We start from the raw sequence: 23,481 nt of genomic DNA on the forward strand, positions 1-23,481 counted from the left end.
AGTTCTATCTAGATCTAGATTATTGCTAGGGCAAGCAAGATATTTCTAGATTTCAATATCTGCGCACGCGCGCGCGCGCGAGAGAGAGAGAAGAGGGGCCGGGGGATCAAGTTTTGTATGAATAGGGAAAGTCATCTTAGAATTCGTGATCTGTAATAAAAACCTCGTACGGAAAGCATGCAGGAAGGGGAAAAATAGTCTAGAGGAATTTCTTGGGCATGTTGGCACGACGACGCTTGTAGATGATGTATGAGACGGCGAGGAACACCTGGAAGGCAATGATGAGGCAGATGAAGAAGCCCATGCGAGGTGACGATGCGGTAACAACTGTTTGATGTTGGTTAAAGAGGTTCTATTGCTATTATATGTATAATAGGGTTAGGGGTTTCCTGTATGGATGGGTGAGCGTACCGTTGAGAAGGTGGCCTTGCAGACTGTTGGTCAGTGTCACATGGGAGGACCGGAGGATATCCTGGAGCTTGTTGAATTGGTCGCGGTAGTCCTTGCCTTCGAGGTCCCGCTGGATATTCTGCAGCGCCTGCTCTATTCTCTGAAGCCGGACGTCGAGAGAGGAGAGCTCGCTTTTGCTGGCCAACTGTTGGGTCAGCTCCGTGTGGCGCTTGTCACTCTTGGTGTTAATCATGCCGATCTCACGGATGATGTTGCTGGTGGCGTGGTTGAGGAGCTGGAGACGGGCACCGAGATCAGCGAATTGTTGATCTATCAAGTTGGGGGACTTGGTCTCTGCACGGGCTGGTTGTTGCTGTGGTTTGCCTAGTCCAACGGGCTTTTGGTTACCCCGTTCCTGGACTGGAGGAGCGGATTTGCTCGACCCGGACGAGCTGCTCTGTAGGACAAATTTGAAGACTTCAAAAGAGTCCGGGTTTTCCGGAGTCGCTGCTGTCACACCAAAGTTGTTACCGGAAGGCAGTACAACCTATTTTCGAGTAAGCCACTGATCTCTGTGAGAGGGTATTGAAAATGCTCACCTTGTTGGTGGAGAAACATAGCTTATCGTCAACGGTGACTTGAAGACCAGATGTGGTATGTTTGACATGGAGAACAGAAGGGCGCCCAAGATTGCGATAAGCATAGCTACAATGGCCAAAAGCCAAGCTGTCCACACTTTTGTGGCTTTTATAGTCCGTTGTACCGTCATTGAGGAACCCTCTGACACTGCCTCCCTGAATAACATGCCAGTTAGTTCCGTTTAAAGTATTGTTCTTCGGACGAAGATCCACGCACTCTGCCGCCATGGGTATCAATAACAATCGCAAGACCGTCGAACTGACCCACAGTGTATATGCTAGAGGAGCCAATTTTACTCTGCCCATCCTTTGCATACCATATCTGGAGGTTACCACCTCCCCTCTCACTACCGCTGGCTCGGAACTGGAATTCGGCATCCCACCACTGCTGCGATACACTGCATTCACTCAGTGATTTACCCCGGAAGGATAAAAAGCAAACGTAGTCGCGACGAGGGACTTACGGAGTCTGTGACCAAGCAAACCCTCTCGTATTCCCCGGATAAGGAGGTGTTAGGATCATTTTGTTAGAAAGCTAATATGCCGTTAGTATTCTGAAAGGACCAATATTCCCAGTTTACCAGACAGGAACGTACAATCTGAGGACTATGGCCTTCTCCCCCAACGTGCCATCCCGGGATGGAATCCCTGTTCGGAGATATACTAGGAAGCAGTCAGAATATGAGGCATGTAGAATGCGCGGGGGAGATTCTCCAGTACGTTTGACCCCATCCAAAGCTGGAACTTTCAATCACTGACTGCGCTGCAGCCATGGCTGCAAAAAAGGGAAGGGAAACATGGAACTTCATTATGTCTATGCAATAGGAGACTTGTCGAAATGAAATAGTTCAGAGGGTTTGTTGGAGGGAGAAAAAAAAGAAAAGAAAAGAAATATCCACAGATGCAAAAGGTTTCAGCCCCTGGAATTTACCCAAAAGAAAATGCAGAGAAAAGGCAGCATGCAGCCAGAATGGAGGTAGCAATTCTATATATTAAGAGCGATCATCAGAAAGTCTCCGATTCAAAAACGCGGAGACAAAGCGCGTGGTGGTCCACCCAAGCACAATGGCGATCACACAAAAGCGGATCTCTCGAACGATGGAAACCGTAGCCGGGGAGAAGTCGACCGAGTGCTGAATGTTGAGATTGGAGAGAACGACAGAATGGCGGACTCCTACGTCCGAGGCAAAGTCCATGAATGCTGGGATGCGCTGAAGGACGGCGAAGGGACACACTGGCCTTTCTTCCGAGACGGCCCCCGTCACGTGCGCCCCTCCCCCGTCGGAGCTGTTTCCTACTGCGTTCCATGGGATGAGTCGCTTCTCTCGACTCCACGTTTCTCTGACAGCACGTCATGCGCAGCAGGCCCAATGGCTGAGTTGTACCCTTCATTGGCGCAATGCGCGATTGTCGCGACCGCTTTCAAGATTCTTCTATTTCCCGCCTAGTAAGTCCGTTCATCGCAGATCGACAGGCAAAAAATTACCTCCCCAGCTTTCCCCACCTGTCATTGGTACTAATTGGTATATTCCCATCTAGTAAATCAACGGACTTTGAAGTCCATCGGAATTGGCTTGCTATCACTCACTCATTACCGGTGAAGGAATGGTACTATGAGGTGCGTCGCCCGTGTTGCCATCCCTATGCGTCGCCTACTAATCGAGGTCATTTTGCAATAGAAAACATCGGAATGGACGCTCGACTACCCTCCCTTTTTCGCGGCATTCGAGTGGCTACTGTCCCAAGCTGCGCACTATGCAGACCCTGCAATGCTGATTGTCAGCAACCTTGATTACGATTCATGGCAGACAGTCTACTTCCAGCGGGCAACTGTCATTCTGAGTGAGCTCGCTCTGTTTTATGCACTGAACCGGTATAGTTTCATTATTCATGACACGTTTGGGATAAAATAATAGGGCTAACGGGTTCACCCAGGTATACCAAGTCTGTACATCCCTCAAATAAGCAGCTTGCGCATATCGCCAGTCTATCCATTCTGCTCTCCCCCGGCCTCCTTATCATCGACCATATCCATTTTCAATATAATGGCTTCCTCTATGGAGTCCTAATCTTGTCAATCGTTCTGGCCCGAAAGCAATCAACAATGCTCTACAGTGGCATTGCATTTGCCATCTTGCTGTGTCTGAAACATATTTATTTGTACTTGGCTCTGGCCTATTTCGTATATTTGCTGAGAGCATACTGTCTGGATCCCAAGTCTGTCTTTCGGCCTAATTTTGCAAGCATTTTCAAACTCGGCTTGAGTATCGTCGGCGTATTCAGCTTGGCTTTTGGCCCATTTGCTAAGTGGGGTCAACTGCTTCAGTTGAAGGACAGGCTGTTTCCATTTTCAAGGGGGCTATGCCATGCCTATTGGGCACCGAATATCTGGGCTATGTACTCATTTGCGGATCGCATCCTTATCCAACGTACGTGCGAGCTTCTTATATTCTCATAGTCTTCGTACTAATATTTGTTGCAGTTGCTCCACGCCTAGGTCTCCCCATCAACCACGATGCTTTGACCAGTGTCACGCGTGGCCTTGTCGGAGATACCTCCTTCGCGGTTCTTCCGGAGGTGACTAAGGAACAAACATTTATGCTTACGCTTGTATTTCAGCTAGTATGTATAGACTGCCATCAAATCGATTCCCTGATCTTTCACTCATTCAAAAGCAGCTTCCCTTAGCTAAACTCTGGCTTCGTCCAGACTGGGACACCTTTGTTGGCGCTATTACCCTCTGTGGATATGCCTCTTTCTTGGTTGGTTGGCATGTTCACGAAAAGGCTGTCCTCTTGATTATCATACCGTTCAGTCTAATAGCGCTCAAAGACCGGCGGTATTTCAGCGCATTCCGGCCTCTTGCGGTGGCTGGTCATGTCTCGCTCTTTCCTTTGCTCTTTACGGCAGCAGAGTTCCCTATTAAGACTGTCTACACTATCTTATGGCTGGTTCTGTTCCTCTACGCATTCGACCAGGTCGCACCCGTCCCAGAGCGACCTCGGATCTTTCTTGTCGATCGATTCTCCCTGCTATATTTGACTGTGGCCATTCCTCTGATTGTCTACTGCTCACTCATCCATCAGCTTATTTTTGGTCTGAATCGGTTTGAATTTTTGCCTCTAATGTTCATGAGCAGTTACTCTGCTCTGGGGGTAGTAGGTAGCTGGGTAGGGTTCATGGTTGTATACTTTACTGCATGATCGGATATTTATATAGATTTCTTTATTTAAAAGTTCATTTTTCTCAAGAGCTCTACAGTGTACAGAGCAATTGCAAGCTACAGTGCGGGAATGATGTAATTCCTGAGCCCAGTGTGTTTGGCGTGTTTGCCTCACCCATGTGCTTGAGACCCACTTGATCATCCTACATTGAAAAGTTAATCAGGTATCAAGCCCAAAACGGCTAGTGTCAACCTTTAAACCTGATCTCTCCCATGGATGTGACACTGCAGAAGGAACACAGAGATCTCGGGGCCTGTCAACCGGCTGAGATGGATTTTTCTAATTTAAGTAATAATTGGAAGGTCGAAAGTGTAGGCCACACTTATTATTCATATTATATTGCTCTCGGGTGCATGAAAAGTAAATGTCTCTTATTGTTCAGGAATAGGATGCATATTTTGCTAGATGATTGTAGTTATCTCCACCCAAGCATCGTCCTTAAATACTATATTCCTGCCATTCAGTGCCAGACTTATTCTCGCTTTATTTGTTAGCTAAAATATTGGATCCAATACTTTTTTTATCCTACATTTCTGATTCGCATCGTCTGTTACAAAGTCTAAGCACTATAGAACTGTAAGCAGAGTGTCAGTTTTGCAGCTTTCGGCTTTGTATATATATACTTATAATATTTTCTAATTAAGCAGAGTACAAGGTAAATAATAACGTATGTATATGGAGAGAGTAATACATATAGACTATATTATTACAATTTGGACTATATGCATAGAAATTTGGTCAAGTAAACTTAGCTAGATGCGAATTAATCCTTAAGGACGGAGTACTGGGTTCGTTTTGAATTTTAATTTTAATGGTAAAGACACACGTACAAAGATATTTAGTAACTATTTGGACTTGGTATGGAACTAGTATTAGAATTTACTTCCTGTCAAGAAACCATGGCCGGCCGGAAGTAGTAAAGAAATAATATAATGCGAGAGTTTTTTACCTGGATTAATATAATCCTCTGTGCTCCCAAATTTTAAATAATTTAACTCTGTAGATAAAGTACTTTCATTTGTATAACGACTTAAAATAATGTATTGGATTATGACATGAGAAAACGGTATGCTGTCATAGGTCTAAGGTGCTACAAATATGGTAACTTTTTACTAGGTACTAGACAACGGCAATATGTAATATAAGCATACATAACCCTTCGGGGTTACATATATATGATTACGAGAAGAGCTTGGCAGTTATTGTGGAGCGTAGAGCAGCAATTATGTGTATATACCAATGGCTCGTAGTCTTGTAGTTCCAATAGCTTGACCAAGTTAAGGTTGGTTTGTACGCTAAGATGTCCTGGGGAACAATTCTGTACAGCGCTGTAGGAGCCGGAAGAGGAGCGAAGAGGTAAAGATTATATGATGAAGTGGCGTAGGAACATATAAAGATCAGAGATAGAAGGGATGTATTGTGAGGTGTGAAGTCTTATGGGCACATATAAAAATAAGAAGAGACCATAAGAGGGGAGTATTATTTCTGTTCACCAATGCTACTGTGGCAAAAATAAGTGTATGGAATGGTGGCGGAGAGTGGACGCGAGCATTCTCAGAAATTGTTGCTCGTAGTAAATTGATGTGGCTGTAGTTGCTCACATGGACCCCAGTTTAGATAGTCTCCGCGGTCATTTCGCGAGTCAGATACTTATACTAGCAGATAAATGGACGGGGAGGGAATATTTACCTGAAATTTACCTGCATTAAGAATCGCCCAAAGCTAAGGAGCAGAACGAGTGCAAAAACACAGGGGAAAGGGAGTATGGGTAGCGAACAGCGAGCGAGAAGAATGGGGAAGACGAAGGGTAGGTCGCAGGTGGACTGCAAGAGTTGATTACTCTAAATCGGGAATAGCCGCAGAGTGTCCGCCCGAACGTCGTCCTCCTCCTCTCGACCAATCACCGTGCGCCGTGCCTCGGCGGCCCTCCCACCACTTGCCGCAATGATCCTCATGGGTTCTGCCTGTCTTGTGCGGCGACCGCTTCTCCTTTCTCTTTCTCCTTCGTTTTCTTCTTTCTCTCGATCTTTTCTCTGCCTCGTATATCGCGCCCCCCCAAACCCTCACCCTCTATTCCCCGCACGGCATCCCCGGGTTTTTTGGAGGATATAATTTCCGCTTCTTGGATATACACGGTCCTCTGAACCTTTGTCCTCGTGTGGTGGCCCCCATTCACCCGCGCAGTGGTGCTCCGCGCGAGTTGTGACGCGTTTGTTCGGTGAGTCTACTCATCCAACTTCATGACACGTCCTGCAGTTAGCGATTTCACGAGTGTGGATCGTCTTATATCTATACCTCTGAGCTTTCGCGCTTCTCCCGTGATATTCCGGGCCCTCTTCGGTGCACCCATCCCCGACCTAATTCCGCAATATTTCCAATTCAAGTCAGAGCTGCCTTTTGCATTCCATATGTTTCTCTCTCTTTGTTCCTAGCGCACCTTTTTATGTCGAGATATTTATATTGACGGTCTTCCATGATCGCAGTTATATATGGTCAGTATTTTTACTGGTTATCTATGATAGATTGGCGTGTGTCATACTGTTTGGAGGACTATGGTACGTTAGATACACCCGTTGCTCGCGGAGTTGTTAAGGGCCTCTGAGGATCCACGGAGACTTACTACTCGCCTAGGTGTTGTTTAAACGAAAACCCGTCCAGTACCTTCCACGACCCGTTATCGAGGATGATAGCTCCGAGGCACGTACATGCAACCAAGGACGATGGCAGGAGCCTTTCTGCTTACAATGGATTGTATAGGTCTGGGTTATTCCGGAGACTAACGAGGTCTTCACAAATTATGAGCCCTATCTCCAGCGGATGGACTTTTACAAACAAAGAAGATTTATTTGCGAGATCACGGGTCATTCTGGACTTACGTTCTTCGAGGCGCTCAGAAGTGAGGTATGCGACAGATTGCTTTTCCAATAGTGTCAATGACTACTTTTTGCTGATATTGGAATTGCCAGACTGAGGAGTCACGAGAAGTGAATAGTGCTTTCCAAGATGCGTTGAAGGAACCTATCTTGCGCAGGATTCAATTTTCCACGGTGTCGCGGGTCGATAATCTTGGTGAGTACAATTAGTCTTGCTCATTAATACCTGGAGCTAACTTTGTGCTTCCAGTGGATGAAGTTTACGAGGTGAGTACATGGGCCGTTGACGAACTTGCGCTCACCCTGGTATTTTTTTCGTGTAAACAGAACTAAAAAAAAGTGCAGGAATTCAAACAGGATTTCTACCCAGGCGAGCCTGTTCTTATTTTACTCGATGACAACACGCGCCTTCATGGAATTATACGCGACAAGGCAAATTTTGCCGAACAACTACATCCTGATGGAACGGTCAAAACTCCGGCCTATGCCACATATCTCGTGAAGGTCTTGGATCGCCCAAATGAGGAGGCGCTTCTCGACCAAGAGCACATCACCCGAGATCGGAAAACCTTTACTAAGCAGATGCTGCGTGCTTTCATTAAGAACAATGTGACTAGGGAGTCTTGGAGCGGTGCTCCTTGGCTGGTAAAGTCATCCGTCGCAGAAGAATATAGGATATCAACCGAAGTGCCGAAGCATCTTCAGTATGGAGCCAAGGTTGCTGAGAAGAAGGCAATGAAAAAGGCAGACCAAGAAGGGTTCTTCGGCTTCTTTGCATCACAGCAACTACCTGAACTGAAGCCTGCGTTGAAGGCGCAGAAGTCGAAACCGTCAGCAAATGACATGGCTCGGTCAAAGGAGGCACAGTTTCTCGAGTACCAACGCTCTCTTAATGGTAACCCAACCTTTGTCGTCAACAGTAAACCTTCCGATGCCTCTCGTTCGTCTAAGTTACAGGATGCTGAAAAGAAACCGCAATCTGTTCCCGCAGTTGTCATTAAAAACGAGCCCCCCCCCAACCGCCGTCTCCACCACCTATCAAGTACCCTATCGAGGATCTAGACATCGCTCCGGACCGCGAAAAGAAGAAGCAGCGACCGCCCCTTCAATTTGTGTCTATCGATGAAACTGATGAGGTTGAAGATGACGCGGATTTGCTATATGACGAACTCGAGGAGAAATCAGTCGGCTTGCTTCTGGAAACGTGGAATACTCTGAACGTGTATTGCGAAGTTTTCCAACTCGATTCTTTCACTTTTGACGATTTCTTCCAGGCAATGCGATTTTCCTCGGAGGATGTTGATTGTGAGCTTTTTGTCGAAGTGCATTGTGCTGTGCTGAAGAAGCTGGTGAATGCGGAGAAAGACGAAGAGGGTGCTGTCCAAATCTCACTTCCTGATCTTCCTGAGGAGGACTCAGAGGGCTCTGGATCTGATGGCGAGGGCGAAGAGGAAGAGGATGAAGAGGAGGAAGCCACCCCCCTGAGCCCGAGCCTGTCGTGACAAGAATGACCACTCGTAGTAGCTTGGCGAAAGCCGAAGCGGAAAACCTCAAGGCCAATCAAAGTCGTTCCGACTCGATAGAAGCCAAAGTCCACCGTGCCTCCGAGCTCTTCGGAGACTATAGTTGGATTAACCGGCTACGAAGACGAGATTTTCGGAACGGTGGGTGGGAGTTGGTCATGGCAGGCCTTTTGCATCGGTTGTCGGTCCGTCCACGTATGGAGAAAGTTTGCAACGAAATTCTCAAGCATCTAGCTCCGCTTGATGCAGAACCAACGAAGGCGACAGTTCAACGCCAGTACTCTACTCTTGATGTCAACCTACGCATCCAGGCTCTTCAGATCATTTGTTTGCTCAGTTTGGAAACCAAAGCTATCCGCAATTACTTGGAGGAATGCAGCAATCAGATGACAGAATTCCGCAAGGAGAAGATCGAATACCAAAAAGCCCGCAAAGTGGCGTAAGTGTGATCACTCGGGGATTTGCTTTGTACTAGCCTGCTGACTTCTTCACCTTTTCTTAGTCTCGAAGAGCTTCGACGATTGCACCAAGAACGAAAAGCGCTTCAACCTGAGCCGGAGAAATCGCCTACACCCGCTCCAGAACTGGAAGCGCTGGAAGACTCCAAAATGACCGGGGTGGATGGGGAGTCTGACCAAGGTGGGGATTCTGATGAGGACGATGGACCTAAAGAACGATCGCTACGTGGAGGCCTGGATAGAGTTCTAGAGCGAAAAAGAAAGCAGGAAGAAGAACGGGAGAGAAAGGAGCAGTTGGCTAAGCAACCGAAGGGGTCCAAGCAGTACCAGCGAGTGCTCAAAAAGATCGAAGAGCAGAAAGCGAACATCGCGAAACTTGAGGAAAAGATTGAAGTGGTCGATAATGACTTAAGAGAAGCCGACTGCCCACGGACGAGATGTCTCGGCAAGGACCGCTTCTGCAACCGGTATTGGTGGTTTGAACGGAATGCCATGCCCTACGGTGGGATGCCCAATAGCTCGACAGCAGAGGCTCAGTACGCCAACGGTCGTCTGTGGGTTCAAGGTCCCGACGAAATGGAGCGGGTGGGCTTCATCAATGTGCCTGACGATCAGAAAAAGCAGTATCAGAAAGAGTTTGGGATGACACCAGCGGATCGCAAGAAAGCTGAGGAAGGCTCCACCCAGGTTTCAAATGCCCAAGAATGGGCTTATTACGACGAACCGGAGGCAGTTGACAAGCTGATCGACTGGCTGGACTCACGGGGCAACCGGGAATTGAAACTGCGCAAGGAGCTGCAGCTGCAACGCGACACCATCGTGAAGTATATGACCCGCCGCAAGGAGTACCTGGCGCAAACGGCGGAAAGGGCCGAGTCCGAGGAAATGCCAACCAAGAGGGTGACCACGAGAACGAAGACGTATGTGGAAGGCAGTACGCATCGTTGTTTGAAATGGCGCAACGCGACGGCCTTGTCAGAGAATGGGCATCTCCACGTCGATGCTTCGCGCCCATCCAAACGGGCCAAACGAGCCACCGACGAACCCAAGGAAATCAAGGCGACAAATCGGCAAGGGAAGCCATTGACGAGACAGGGGACCAGATACAATTTCTAGATTTCGCCATCCTGTTTATTTGTCTATATAGGAAATTACTGGCGTTCTACGGTACTTGTATGTATATGTGGGAGACGGGGGAGGGTGGTGTGTGTACATTTGGGAAGAGGGAGCAATTGGTTTGAAGAGAAAGGGTATTTATTCTTGGATTGCATGAGCGATGGGACCATGATGAGTTGTTTTACTCAATCTACCTATATATAGAAAATATATACGTTCACTATAGATACTCAAAAGGTTGGCGACGGTTGGCCACGGAGAGTGCATGTGACCGCTGACAAAGGCTGCAGCCCCGTTGGCCACATCCGCCCGCCACTCGGATACCGTTGCGTATCGAGACCGTATGCACCTCAAAACTTGGCGCCCACGGCACGTATCGGCATGTCAGGGCCGTAACGTCACTTCCGCGGTGTTTCCGCCATCATCGCCGCTTCTCCTGCATCAATCACTTACAATTTGTCTCCTGCTGCACATAGGAGATTGACTGGTCTCGGTGTCTATTCCTCGGTGATATCCATGGCCTCGATTCTCCGGTAGTCTGTGTGACCGACCCAGGCTTCTCTGCTTCACCTACGCTGATGAACGCGCCGTTTCAAATCGTGCACATGTGGGTTCTTTCTCGATAGCCACCACTTCTCATCATTTTCATAGCGTAGCAGCAGATACTGTCTCGCAGTCCGATTCTCAGATGGAACAGGTCGCACAGTCGAGCCCAGCGCGGAGGCCAGCAGCAGGCGACCCTCGTAACAGTGCCGCGGTGGCTACCGCTCCAAAGGTTGCGGTCGATGACCCTTCAACCGGACAACATAGACAGAATGACCGGGAGGGAGTCAAACCGGTGGATAAGCGGAGTGTGGACTACATCGCAAGGAGTGGATTAGCGGGGGGTCTAGCGGGATGTGCAGTAAGTTAAAAAAAAAAAAAAAAAAGAAAAAGAAGAGAGAGAGAAAAAGACTGACCTGGCACCTGTAGGCCAAAACAGTTGTGGCGCCCCTAGATCGGGTCAAAATCCTTTTCCAGGCATCGAATCCTCAGTTTGCCAAATATTCCGGTAGCTGGATAGGCCTGGTGGCGGCGGTTCGGGATATCAGACGATATGAAGGGGCCCGGGGCCTCTTTAAAGGGCATTCCGCAACGCTTCTCCGCATCTTTCCTTATGCCGCTATCAAATTCCTCGCATATGAGCAGATCCGAGCGGTGGTAATTCCGTCACGCGACAAGGAGACGCCGTTTCGCCGACTTGTTTCCGGCAGCCTGGCGGGGATCACTTCGGTCTTCTTCACCTATCCACTGGAGTTAATCCGAGTGCGATTAGCATTTGAGACTAAGAAATCCTCACGCTCATCCTTCGTCGACATCTTCCGGCAGATCTACAACGAGCGGGTTTCGCCGCCCTCCGCATCAAGTAAAGTCTCTAGGGCAAATGCATCCTCAGCTACCACCACCGCCGCTGCTGCCACCACCACAGCTAAAAATGTATCATCTGCTGTAAACAAAGCCGTGCCCAGCTTCGGGCTGGCCAACTTCTACCGAGGGTTTGCGCCAACCCTCTTGGGAATGCTCCCGTACGCCGGGATGTCCTTCCTCACTCATGACACTGTTGGCGACTGGCTCCGATCACCCCGCCTCGCTCCTTACACCACCATCCCAGACTCCGAACTTTCCTCTCAGGAACGGCCCAGGAAAGGACGACGGCTGCAACTAACGGCCGCCGCAGAGCTATTTGCTGGAGCTCTAGCCGGCTTGGTATCTCAAACGTCATCGTATCCACTGGAGGTGATCCGACGGCGGATGCAAGTAGGTGGAGTTGTGGGCGATGGCCGTCGACTCGGTATGGTCGAGACCGCTCGTATGATTTGGTTGGAGAAAGGTTTCCGAGGATACTGGGTCGGGTTGACGATCGGTTATGTCAAGGTGATGCCCATGGTTGCGACTGGTTTCTTTGTCTACGAACGACTAAAGTGGTCACTGGGAATATAAAAGGCAATCAGTATGATGATAACGATGCGATATTGACTCTCTCCTGCACATTTCTCTCTTACGTATTTGCTTCTTTTTGCATTGAAGCGAGACGTTAGACTGGTCCTATTTGCTGTTTCTGTGTCTTCTATTTATCATCGCCTCATCTAGACTCCGGGAAGATCAATGTCTCTCGGTTTTTCTGCTGTTCAATATTGTTCATACCCATTCTTATCTTGAAAGCTAAGGGAATCTGTGGTCAGTACATACATGGGTTGGTTTAGCTGCATGTTTTATATAAATACCACAACTTCACATTACTTTTCTTCTCCTAGCGACTAAATAGTCCATTCCAAAATCTATCAAGTAAAATAGCCATTATTCATAACACTCTGTGGTACAAAAAGACATACAGAGATCCAAAGTCTGATTGGCCACCGCGCACAGACCACCAGGACAAAAAAAAAGTTGTCAGATCAAAGCATCCGCGATCTTTTAGCACAGAAACCACCCGCAAAACGAAACTGCTCTTTTTATTTCGTCCTGGTTTTGGGCCTGGTATATATTCGGTACGACCGCGATGTCGAGTCGTAAAAGAAACGAGTTTCTCGACATCGCCTCCAGCGACGGTGAAGTCAGTGATCGCGGATACGACTCTGAGGCGGCGGAAGAGAGCAAAGGACGGACAGTGAAGCGGAGACGGACCCAACCGCAGAGAATCCAGCTTACCGATGGTGATGGTGATGGTGATGGTGATGGTGATGGTGATGATTACGAATCCGAAGCGTCAGATGTGGAGGGGTCTTCCGGCGAAGTAGAAGTAGAAGCAGAAGCAGAAACCAACGAACGGGATGCCTCATCCATCAAGAAGACGAATGGAAAAGCGAAACGCACTTCCCGCCACGACGACGATGACGATAGTGATAACGAAGAAACTGACGAAGAGAGTGATCGATATCTCGACGTGACTGCGGGCTCGCAGACGAGCATCATCAACCGCAGCAACAAGAATAAGAAGAAGAAATCCTCCTCGAAACTCAAACCACCGAAGAAGAACAAAACCGGGGTGATCTATTTTTCCTCTCTACCGCCGTATTTGAAGCCGTTTGCGCTGAAATCACTCCTGGAGACGCGCGGATTCGGACCCATCACGAAGGTGTTTCTCTCCCCTGCAGTGAAGTCCGCCTCCGCGCCGCGGAGACGGTCGAATAAGCGGAAGACATATTCGGATGGATGGGTGGAGTTTGCGTCGAAGAAGACGGCGAAGATCTGTGCGGAGACGCTGAATGCGTCGATTGTCGGGGGGCGGAAAGGCGGGTGGTATCATGATGATGTGTGGAATATGAAGTATCTGAAAGGGTTTAAGTGGGCGGATCTCATGGAGCAGGTGCAGAGGGAGAGGTCGGAGAGGGAGGCCAAACAGCGGATTGAAGATTCGAGGGCCCGCAAGGAAGATAAGGTGTTTTTGCAGGGGGTGGAGACAGGGAAGGTGGTGGATGGGATACAGAAGAAGAATGCTGAAAAGAGGAAGAGGAAATTGCAGCTTGATGGTGACCATGGGGAGGAGGTGAAGGTGAGAAGGCTGTTCAAGCAGAGTGAGGTCAAGTTGGGACGTGACAAGATCAAAGATACTGGTGATCTGGGGGAGGATACAAAGAGAGTCTTGGGCAAGATCTTCTAACGAGGTTGATATGCTATGTACGATTGTAATTTTCTAACAGATATCCCAATGTGTATAGTTTCAGTCAAAACACCATTTCGTCACTTTTACTTCCTATATCTACTTTTGAACGGTTGAACTTTTCAAGTCTCAGGTATTCTGCAATTGCCCATTGAACGCCAAACCCTATGTGCAGTCATGAAAAATAGTCTCCGGGGACTCATTTGTCCTCCATGTTCAGATCATCAAAGTCGTCAAGCAGCTCGTCCATGCTGATCTTGGGTACTTCATCGTCACTGTCTTCCTCCATCTCCATATTACCACCGGCATTTTGACGATTGTTGTTGGCTTTGTAAAGCTGAAGAGTGCTCCGTAGCTCTTGGTCTTCTTCCACATCCCGGAGGAACATTTCAAAGTCGGCTTCGAGGCGATCACGCTCCTGGTCTTGCTTGCGGCCCTGCTGCGCCTCCTCTTCATACTCGCGAGCCATGCGCTTGAGACGCCAGTTACGTGTCTTGTTCTTCTTCTTGCGCGCATAGTGTTTCTTGACAAGAACGACGTCTGGGATTGTGGAGCTATACTGGCTGCTGGCCTCGAGGGCTTCAAAGTTGGAGTTATTGAAATTGGTCTTGGTCAAATGGTACCCGAGTACGGAGTCGCCAACATGGAGAATACCCCCTAAGTGAGTCCGGGTAAAGTACGTCTGATCGTTCGAGCCCAGGTCTGATGCGCGGGCAACAGTTGCCTCGGCAAGGTGGTATCGTCCGTTTGACCGGCCCATCGGCTCAATATCCATAACAATGAATTCCACCAGTTCGGTAATATCGGCCAGGTTGGTGAAGGGCGACCTCCAGTATGTCCCGGTAGGAACGTCGGCGGTTTGAAGGGTGCTAGGATCAATGAGGTTGACAGTGGTACCGACACGGTAGCAAAGAGTTAATGGCGAGATGTTGCCCAGAGACCGAGCCAGCTTGATTGGGAGCGCAACTAGGTCATCCTTGCAAATTGGTATCAACTCCATAGAAAATGTGAACTTGTAGCTTTTTGCGCTGGTGTGAACATCGTGTGAGATCAGCTGCTGCGACTTCTTTACTTTAACTGGAGCGATAGATGATAAGAAGTCGACCATTTTCTCACACTGATTCCGTTCAGCGAAGAAAAAGTCTAGACCCTCGTTTGCTTCCTTGATATTCACCGTATCCCGGTGCGCGTTGTTTGCAAGGATCACCTGCTCGAGATGTAGGAATGTCCGTTTGTGGGGCACTTTTTGTCGTACCTATTTGGAAACTCTTAGTAAACATGCCAAGGTGGTACGAAATGTATAGAGATTAGTAGCTAGCACGTACCTGCAGTGTGCAGCGCGTAGCATGATGTGTGTAAGAGCGAGAGCAATCGGGACACTGCTGGCTGGCGACAACAAACTCCACCTCAAATGTCTGTTGGACAATAGTACCCTCAAACGCCTCTTGCTGAATTGTGATTTTGACCTTCACACGTCTCGAATGCGGCTCGGTCCAGATGAACCCGGCATCGATGATGCGGACCTTTGCCAACCCACGGAGTTTGCGCAGACAGAGTGCTAGCAGTTCTTTTGATTCCAATGCCGCACTGAGCCAGCTACTTGGGGGCTGTAACCATCGCTCACAGTCCCTACAGCAGTGAAGCACGCCTTCTCTTTGAATTCCTTGGGAAATATCGACCGTGAGCTTGACACAGTCCTGGCACAGTGCACCTGCAGACGTCATCCCATCGATAGGGGCGCCACAGTTGCAACATAGAATCCTGCAAGAACCGTCAGTTTTTGTCGATTTTTTTTTTTTTTTAATGAGGGGTCAAACATACGTCGGGGCGACCTGCTCCTGCTGTGCAGGTGCGAAAGGCACCGGCGCATCCAGATCCATCGACATATCTGCGGTAGGAAGTCTGTTCGCGGGAGATAATGGTAAGCAAAAGGGCAGAAGATATGAGAGTCCGAGACTCTTGAGGGGATGATGAAGCAGCAGCTGAATTTCGGATTTGTCACTTTTTTGCCCCGCCGAGAACTTTGTGTTTGCACTGTTTGCTGATACGCTGAGTCATCTGTTTGAACTGTTTGGCGTCAAACGTCACCAGAATCTGGTACAAAGCTGCTGCGTAGATGCAATTCTTCTCAGTGTCCAAACTACTAATCTACCTTCTCGGGATTCGGGCAATCATGAATAGAGCGATATTACGGGGGTCTTGGTGTCGCCCGCAGGTGATTCGCTCACTTTCATTCCCTAGCACCTCCAAGTCTCGTCGGACACTCTCTGCTCATTCGATTTGCAATGCCAATGACCGCAGCTTTTCGTCAAAGTCTCGCTTCCACTCTGAACAGTCGCCTGTGACTCCCCCTAATTCGGCTTCTGGATCGGACGAAGGTAGTAAAACATTGTCAGGGAATGAGAAGTTGACTTCGTCTAGCCATGTACCATGGTATCTTCAAGAATCGCCGCCCATTTCCGAGTCGCAGCAGATGTCATCTCGAGATCAAATTCCAGATCTACCAGAGAATCCCCCAGAAATTCTTCCCGTTCTTCTAGACTATGTTTTTAAAGATCTTGGGTTGGACAATTTGAAATTGATTGATTTACGGCCCTTGGAGAGCCCGCCTCCCCTAGGTGCCAATGTGATCATGATCATCGGGACGGCACGGAGTGTGAAACACTTGAATGTTTCGGCAGATCGCCTTTGTCGATGGCTGAGAAGTACCTGGAAGCTGTCGCCATATGCAGATGGATTGCTGGGGCGGAATGAGCTTAAAATCAAGCTCCGACGCAAAGCCCGCCGGGCCAGGATTGCAAGCCAGACGGGAGCAATGGTCGATGACAAAGATGACGGAATCACCACGGGGTGGATTTGTGTCAATGCAGGCGTTGTTGAAAAGGGCCCTGTCCCGCAACAAGAAATGCAAAACTTTGAAGGATTCGGTCACATTACGGGAGACACTCGCGTCGTGGTACAGATGTTCACGGAGGAGAAGCGAGCCGAGGTCGATCTTGAAGTCCTATGGCAAAAAACCTTAGATCGAGATAAACGCGAGAAACAGAAGCGTGCCGAGGTCACTTCTACCGCACCTCTTGAAGAGGTTCGTGCTTCCATATCGGTACACCCATCAACTTCTGACCATCATTATGGACATTGCCCCAGGTCTCCAGCGAGCCTTCCAGTCGAACAGAGGAGGCGATTCCACAGCAGCCTCACTCTCCGCATTCTCCCAACCGGGCAGGGCCTCGGTAGTACGCCCAACCCCTCATCAAACTTAGATTCTGCTTTCACCCAGACCCATCCCAATTCGTTTTTTAGTGTGTCTACAGATTCTTTATTGCGACATTTATCGGGATTGCCAGACGAGGATTTTAGATATGAACTGGGTCAGGGCCCGGGCGATGCCTCAACATTGTTTTTGCGGCAGTTTCTTGAACAGCTAACAGGTGTATCCGCAGAGGAAAAGGCTATATCCAACATCAAATTATTGTGCGTGGCGATTTCTCGGCAACATCCGGCATATAGCAAGGAGGGCTTGCTGGAGGCTTTTGACTATTGTACCGCAATGGGCTATTCTATCTCCGATGAGTTGGGCTTTCAGGTTGTTTCTACCTTGTTGACCGAGCGGCCCACGGGGTTACTACCGGACAAGGATAAAGAAACGGCTCTTGACATTCTAGAGTACCTGTCATTTCAGGGCACAGATGTGTTGAACATGAAAGTGTTCAACATGATCTATAAAGTCACAACTCGAGTCTCCGATGTCACGTCGCCGGAAGATGCACAAGAAAGACTAGCATCCAATAAGGCCGCAGGACTCCGGATTTTGCGGATGATCGACATGCTTCAAGTTCCCTTTGACCCCGAGCAAGCCCGTATCTTGATGGTCCGTCTATTCCAGAATCAAGACTACGAGGGATTCTGGAAACTGTGGCGCAAGCTTCCGCTCAATGATAGTCCTCGTACTGTGGCTGACTATGAGCTTCTCTTTCGGCTCCATATTGACCTCGGAGACCAATCCCGCGCGCACCAATGCCTGTCAACTTGGTTTCCTATGATGAGTCGGGAAGACCCGCCGATTCCTTTGCAAGGACAGCTCCTACAGGATATCCGGTACTGTATTATACTGGCGGATCCGGAGATTGAGGACAAGGTGGCAGATGGATCTACTTGCCACCTGGCGCGGATTTGGAGGGAATGCGAAAGGACGAGGGCTGCCTGAGTGGGTCTGGATTGGATGAGTGTATTTCTCTGTATTTTATATAACTATGTATCCATACGTACCGAATTTTCTGGAACCATATCTTTATGGATTATTATGGGAACACCGATTTAGATAAATCCGGGGACTGAAAAGCCTAAAAGATGATACTAAAGCTGCTATTTGTTGACGGTCCGCTTACGGTTGGCAGCCAGTCGATCTTTGCATCATGAACGTCTTGCTCCAGATTTGGGATCCTTCTGTATATTATTTTGAATCTTTCAATATCCCTCTTGGTGAAAGACTTAATTAAGTGGACCACATGTATGCAAGAGAAAGCTCAAGCCATCTTAGATTGTGCCGTAACGCCGCCTGTTCCGGTGGACTCTTAACTAAATAATGCCTTCCGCCGGGGCGAACCACTCCACAATATGTACATACTATCTGCACACTTACATAAATATGCGTGAAAAAGAAACAAGTTTAGCCCTCTCGTCTTCGATAATCTAGATACGTCTGTATTGACCTCCTGTACGCCATAACCGCCAGACACTTAGGAGGAAGTTCTGCAGTTACGAGCACAGACATATTTGTCGAGAATCTAACATGGCTGCCCTAAAGCTTGGAACTCAGGTCTGTGTAACTTAGTCTTCGAACTTGCAAACCTATTGCTATGCATATTTCCAGATCGTTATGCAGATATTCGTAAGAGTCTAATTGGCATAGGCTGGATTCAAACATACTACCGCATGTACATACATGCGAGCCTTCCTTCTTTGCAGATTCCGCATCCAGGATCGATCTGCGAAGGGAGTCGGTTGACGCGTCTCAATGGAAGACTGCATTACAGGATTCTCTGTCTTTAAGAACGGAGTGATAAAAAATTAGCATAAGGGCACGAGTTAATGTACCTTGAAAAGGACTCGAACTTAGTGAGAGACCGTATACTTGGATGTTTCCTATTTTTACCTATCTTATAATTTTGGTAACTTCGTTCTTTAGATATCGTAATATGGGATACATTTATATTATATTGTTTTTAAATCCAAATTAGAGTTTAATAGGATCTATCTGTAGGACAGATAACTCGTCTAGAACTCAAAGTATATAAATATAGATTATAGATTAAACACACGTTCGTAGTAGCTGTGGTCTTCTTCAATTGCGAGGCATTTCTAGGAGGTGAATGTCTACAGACACAAATTCTATATTAGCAAATCTCAATGCAGAAAAGGAATTGTTATGGGACCTACGGTATTGTCCCGATGACGAGGTCCATCTCTCAGTCTCCATAACGCCAGCCCTGTTCCACAAAGCGCGCTTATCGTCATCATCATACTTGAGGCTATGGACCGCAAGGACCTTGGTCCTCGCTTGGACAGCCTGGCTACCCACTCGGGTGTCCGTCAACGCGTGATAGTACTGGTTGTGGGACCGCTTGCTGGCATCCCATTCACCAACGATCCCCCAGTCCTGGAGCCTGAACGCTTCGTAGCCCAGGAGATGGTTGGCCTTGACCAGACCGTTTTTGATGAACTTGCGATTCAACCCAGCCGGATCGTTGTAGGCACTGTGGACCCTCTTCCCGTCAGTGCAGCCGTCAAGTCCCAGTAGGAAGGCCGCAGGACAGCTCGCTCCACCTAGCTGGCCGGTGAAGCTGGCCAAAAACTCTGCTGCAGCGTCTCGCTGCATACTACCAAGTGTAGACCCTAGGGACGCAATCACCTTCGACCGATTCTGCTGTTCGGGCCTCTGGAGCCATTTCCTGCCGTCGTCATACGTTCCCAACAAACCAAAGCAGCGGACGTGGGCGAAATTGTTCGTAGATACTAGCGACAGGGTCCGTCGAAGCTCGGGCAGAGAAAGGTCGAGTGCAAAATAATCCACGTCACGCCCTTGGCTGTCCAGTGCATCGAGAAGGACTTTGATTTTGCGTAGGTTTCTATATTACCGTCAAAGAATATATAAGAAAAGGCATTCGAAGTAAACGAACTGCTTACCCACTCCCCAACTCTACTAGTATGCTCCCACTGGGGATTCGAGCCGCAATTTTGTGACACGACTGCCTGAGAATATCGATCTCCTCACTAGTGAGATAATAGTCGTCCGAGTAGGTGATCTTTTCGAAGCAACGTAGGCCTTCCTCATTCCAGAGAAGTAAGTTCGGAAGGGATGCCTGTTCTTGGTGTAGTTGGCGAATGCTGTCATGAAGGGACTTCTGAATAACTCCATCCGTTGGCTCCGAGCGAATATCGATGATATTTATAGAAGATGTGATTTCTGACTTAGCCATAGACAGGCGACTTGGTCCTTGTTGTTCGGCAACCAATATAGTCACCGATGGGTGCGTTATATCTCAGGTTATGACAATTAATTGGAACGATGTAAGGCCCATTGGCAATGCACAGGTGGGGGTTCTTCCTTTTAAACCTGCTTTATTAGCCCAGTGGACGTGTGCAGGGACCTCTGTCTGCTTCCGGCAGTATCGTCGGTGGTAGAAGAGTGAGTGGTATGCAGGACGACCCACATTCTTCGACAATCTTCAGGTCATAGAGGAGGGTTCGGCGATAATTACAGCAGGAAAACAAGGGATAGCAACTGTCCGTTTGCAAATCCATCAGGAGCTCTCCCCCCTATTGGTCCACTCTCTGTTGCCTGCCGTGCATAATACCTGGCCAGTGGCCACTGTAAACCCCAAGGCACTGAATGAAGACCAGGATGCAGTCGGATATAACGCTTAAGCTTAAGCTTCTATATCACTCTCCTTCAAACGATCTATCTGTGTATATCACTATCTTGACCGTCGGTGCCCTGTTTGCCGCTGTATATTTTTCACCAGCATATCACAAACATAGTTTGCCGTTGGTCAATTCGAGAAAGGCATTGGAATTCACGTGGACCAACACAAAGAAGCGATTCTATAAAAATGCCGGGCACCTCTGCCAGATCGGGTTCAAAAAGTCTAGCAACGCATTCCGTCTGGTGACCGATGGCGGAATCCAGCTCATCCTCGCCCCAAAATATCTCACTGAGATCCGCACGAACCCTAGTCTTCGTTTTGAACCTGTGGTCAAGAATGTAAAGGTAGCCCAGTAGATGTGGCGTTCAATCAAAAACTGACCAGTCTGTAGAAATTCCACAGCCATATTCCTGGGTTTGAGGCCTTTGGGTACTCTTCATTGACCGGGCCGATTTTCAAAGACACGATCAGGAAGAAAATGGTGCGAGCTCTCGGTATGTTTGTCGTCCGCCTTGGACGTCACGACGGATATCTGATATCAAATTCAGGGAACATTGTCGACCCGATGATCCAAGACGCCAATTCGGTGATCACAAATGTCTTGACCGATAACCCAGGTGAGAAAGTCCAAATGCAAAAAATACAGTACAGCTGGCTCTAATACTGTTGACTATTTGGGCCAGAATGGCACCAAGTTTGCCTAGCAGATCAAATTCTCAGGATCGTTGGTCGGCTTTCTTCGAGAGTTTTCGTCGGCGAGGAACTTTCACGATGCCCAGAGTGGCTTGACAATATTATCAATTACATCGTCGGCGCAGCGGATGCTGCGGATTCCTTACGACTTTGGCCACGAGTTCTAAGACCCATTGCTGCTCACTTCTCCCCGGACGTACGAAGACTGCGTACGCGTCTTCAAAAAACGAGGGATTGGATCAACCCTCTTCTGGAGAGGAAGCGTATGCGAGCAAGGACATCAATCGAACCGGGGGAAGTACCCAAGGCGAGTCTCGGTATTACAGACTGGTTCGAAGAGCGCGCCAACGGCTGTGAATATGACGTTGCCTCCGCGCAGTTGAACCTCGCATTCGTTTCCATCTCCAGTATTTCAGACATGATCACTCAGTTGATATACGATCTCTGTGGCCGCGAAGAGCTGGTCCAGAATCTGCGTCACGAGATCGTCTCCGTACTTAGTGAGAATGGTTGGGGCAAGGCAACGTTGTATAAGCTCCGACTTCTTGACAGCGTTATGAAAGAGAGCCAGCGGTTGAAGCCTGTAGTCACTGGTGAGTTAGCTAGTTAGATTGCTACGGCCAAGGACCGCGACAATTTCAACCCGTCTGATTGAAACTGTCTACTGACAAGAATCGCTCCAGGCCTTCAACGATACGCAGAAAAGGAGATTGTCCTGTCCGATGGGATCATAATTCCCCGAGGCACTTTTACCATTGTGTCTGGTCATCACATGTACGACCCAGAGATTTACCCCAACGCGCGGAGTTTTGATGGCTATCGTTTCTACAATATCCGTGAGTTTGGGAACCAAGTTGGGAACCAGGAACTCTGGACGCAGTTTGCTTCAGCGAGTGACAGACACATTGGGTTTGGGTATGGGCAGCATGCGTGCCCGGGTCGGTTCTTTGCGAGAAACCAGATCAAAATTATCATGTGCCATCTTCTCCTACACTATGACTTCCGACCTGTCGATGGGTCACATCGTGAGCCGCGTCCTAGGGGGTTCGGTCTCCAAGCAAACCCATCTGCAAAGATTGCTATTAGAAGACGGTGTGGCGAGATTGTACTCTAAGAGTATTCCGGACTGAGTTTTAGTCACTCTATCCAGGTAAGTATTATCGACTTAGCTAATATAAATAAATTTGGCTGAAGGCACTTTTCTAAAACCTCTGTTCGTCCCTATTACGAAACTGATGCACGCTCAGTATCGGATTCGATGACTTAAAAACAATTTATGCGCCTTCTGGGTATCTGAGGACTGCATCGGAGCTGACCGTTCTCCCGAGTGGCTCGATGATGGCTGGGTGAGTCGGAAAAGCTGACCCGCAAACCCTACATGCTCTAACAGGAGTCTATATGTGATCACGCAGGCAAATATCAGATAAGCACCTGACTCAGCTTGCGTCCAGATATTCATGTAGGAACTATCCTAGGTAGCATCGACTAGTGAGTGGATTTCGAAGAATGCATGGAAGCGGATTATAGCTATGACCAGGCCCTATGTACAAAGATATCTTTAGTCTCTGAACTTTGAAAGTAAAAGTTTGGCAATGATGACAGGTTGTGTCTTATTGGTTGCCTATTCCAATAATGACTGTTAAGCCGAGCTTCATCCCCAATTCATTTGTAGCAACTACAGCACTGGTATGGGGAGAAGAAGCATGATCATATCTGTGACAATATGTGGAAGGCTACCCTGGGAATACAGGGATTATCCAAGCGATGGGCTCCCGGGGTGGTTTCATCCCAGTACGCAGCAAACGGTAGGCAGGCTAGTAAGTAGACAATGACGCCGGCCACATGAGTCCCATGGTGATAAAGTATCCACCTGATATGCCTTTGTCGGGAACAAACATTGATAAAGGAGGAGAATGGAGATTTTGGGAAATTCGCATTGACAGCATACAGGATACGTATGACCACGAAGTATTTCGACACTGCAGTTACCAGAGACGGAT

At 48.3% G+C, this 23,481-nt stretch overlaps 10 protein-coding genes across 10 annotated transcripts; 7 read left to right on the top strand and 3 right to left on the bottom strand.

Annotated features, from left to right (window-relative positions):
• Positions 1-199: 199 nt before the first annotated feature.
• On the bottom strand, positions 200-1,801 carry ATNIH1004_004039 (putative lectin family integral membrane protein; the record flags this gene model as incomplete). The annotated part of the gene is made up of 7 exons (XM_033568711.1): positions 200-327; positions 412-937; positions 990-1,184; positions 1,246-1,426; positions 1,493-1,563; positions 1,625-1,691; positions 1,749-1,801. 7 exons carry the CDS (start codon positions 1,799-1,801, stop codon positions 200-202), a joined length of 1,221 nt encoding a protein of 406 aa, XP_033427517.1.
• Positions 1,802-2,191: 390 nt separating this feature from the next.
• On the top strand, positions 2,192-4,231 carry ALG8 (dolichyl-P-Glc:Glc1Man(9)GlcNAc(2)-PP-dolichol alpha-1,3-glucosyltransferase ALG8; the record flags this gene model as incomplete). Its single annotated transcript, XM_033568712.1, has 6 exons — positions 2,192-2,475; positions 2,568-2,646; positions 2,708-2,901; positions 2,964-3,457; positions 3,511-3,650; positions 3,707-4,231. The coding sequence occupies 6 exons, from the start codon at positions 2,192-2,194 to the stop codon at positions 4,229-4,231; spliced, it is 1,716 nt and encodes a 571-aa protein (XP_033427518.1).
• Positions 4,232-7,069: 2,838 nt separating this feature from the next.
• ATNIH1004_004041 (uncharacterized protein) lies at positions 7,070-8,627 on the top strand (the record flags this gene model as incomplete). The annotated part of the gene is made up of 5 exons (XM_033568713.1): positions 7,070-7,153; positions 7,219-7,321; positions 7,376-7,392; positions 7,471-8,118; positions 8,169-8,627. The coding sequence occupies 5 exons, from the start codon at positions 7,070-7,072 to the stop codon at positions 8,625-8,627; spliced, it is 1,311 nt and encodes a 436-aa protein (XP_033427519.1).
• Positions 8,628-8,845: 218 nt separating this feature from the next.
• ATNIH1004_004042 (uncharacterized protein) lies at positions 8,846-10,222 on the top strand (the record flags this gene model as incomplete). The annotated part of the gene is made up of 2 exons (XM_033568714.1): positions 8,846-9,087; positions 9,151-10,222. The coding sequence occupies 2 exons, from the start codon at positions 8,846-8,848 to the stop codon at positions 10,220-10,222; spliced, it is 1,314 nt and encodes a 437-aa protein (XP_033427520.1).
• Positions 10,223-10,910: 688 nt separating this feature from the next.
• ATNIH1004_004043 (coenzyme A transporter) lies at positions 10,911-12,202 on the top strand (the record flags this gene model as incomplete). Its single annotated transcript, XM_033568715.1, has 2 exons — positions 10,911-11,126; positions 11,195-12,202. The coding sequence occupies 2 exons, from the start codon at positions 10,911-10,913 to the stop codon at positions 12,200-12,202; spliced, it is 1,224 nt and encodes a 407-aa protein (XP_033427521.1).
• Positions 12,203-12,761: 559 nt separating this feature from the next.
• Positions 12,762-13,862, top strand: ABT1 (RNA-binding ATPase activator ESF2; the record flags this gene model as incomplete). Its single annotated transcript, XM_033568716.1, has 1 exon — positions 12,762-13,862. One exon carries the CDS (start codon positions 12,762-12,764, stop codon positions 13,860-13,862), a length of 1,101 nt encoding a protein of 366 aa, XP_033427522.1.
• A 199-nt stretch (positions 13,863-14,061) lies between these two features.
• On the bottom strand, positions 14,062-15,748 carry NMD3 (ribosome-binding protein NMD3; the record flags this gene model as incomplete). Its single annotated transcript, XM_033568717.1, has 3 exons — positions 14,062-15,117; positions 15,188-15,623; positions 15,684-15,748. 3 exons carry the CDS (start codon positions 15,746-15,748, stop codon positions 14,062-14,064), a joined length of 1,557 nt encoding a protein of 518 aa, XP_033427523.1.
• Positions 15,749-16,035: 287 nt separating this feature from the next.
• Positions 16,036-18,069, top strand: ATP25 (ATPase synthesis protein 25 mitochondrial; the record flags this gene model as incomplete). The annotated part of the gene is made up of 1 exon (XM_033568718.1): positions 16,036-18,069. The coding sequence occupies one exon, from the start codon at positions 16,036-16,038 to the stop codon at positions 18,067-18,069; it is 2,034 nt and encodes a 677-aa protein (XP_033427524.1).
• Positions 18,070-19,206: 1,137 nt separating this feature from the next.
• Positions 19,207-20,341, bottom strand: ATNIH1004_004047 (uncharacterized protein; the record flags this gene model as incomplete). Its single annotated transcript, XM_033568719.1, has 3 exons — positions 19,207-19,238; positions 19,302-19,990; positions 20,049-20,341. 3 exons carry the CDS (start codon positions 20,339-20,341, stop codon positions 19,207-19,209), a joined length of 1,014 nt encoding a protein of 337 aa, XP_033427525.1.
• Positions 20,342-20,766: 425 nt separating this feature from the next.
• ATNIH1004_004048 (cytochrome P450) lies at positions 20,767-22,595 on the top strand (the record flags this gene model as incomplete). Its single annotated transcript, XM_033568720.1, has 5 exons — positions 20,767-21,126; positions 21,180-21,282; positions 21,337-21,405; positions 21,472-22,074; positions 22,165-22,595. 5 exons carry the CDS (start codon positions 20,767-20,769, stop codon positions 22,593-22,595), a joined length of 1,566 nt encoding a protein of 521 aa, XP_033427526.1.
• Positions 22,596-23,481: the final 886 nt, after the last annotated feature.

This window comes from Aspergillus tanneri, assembly GCF_003426965.1.
Source record: "Aspergillus tanneri strain NIH1004 chromosome Unknown AapTan_3_pilon_pilon_pilon, whole genome shotgun sequence".
Lineage (NCBI taxonomy): Eukaryota > Fungi > Ascomycota > Eurotiomycetes > Eurotiales > Aspergillaceae > Aspergillus > Aspergillus tanneri.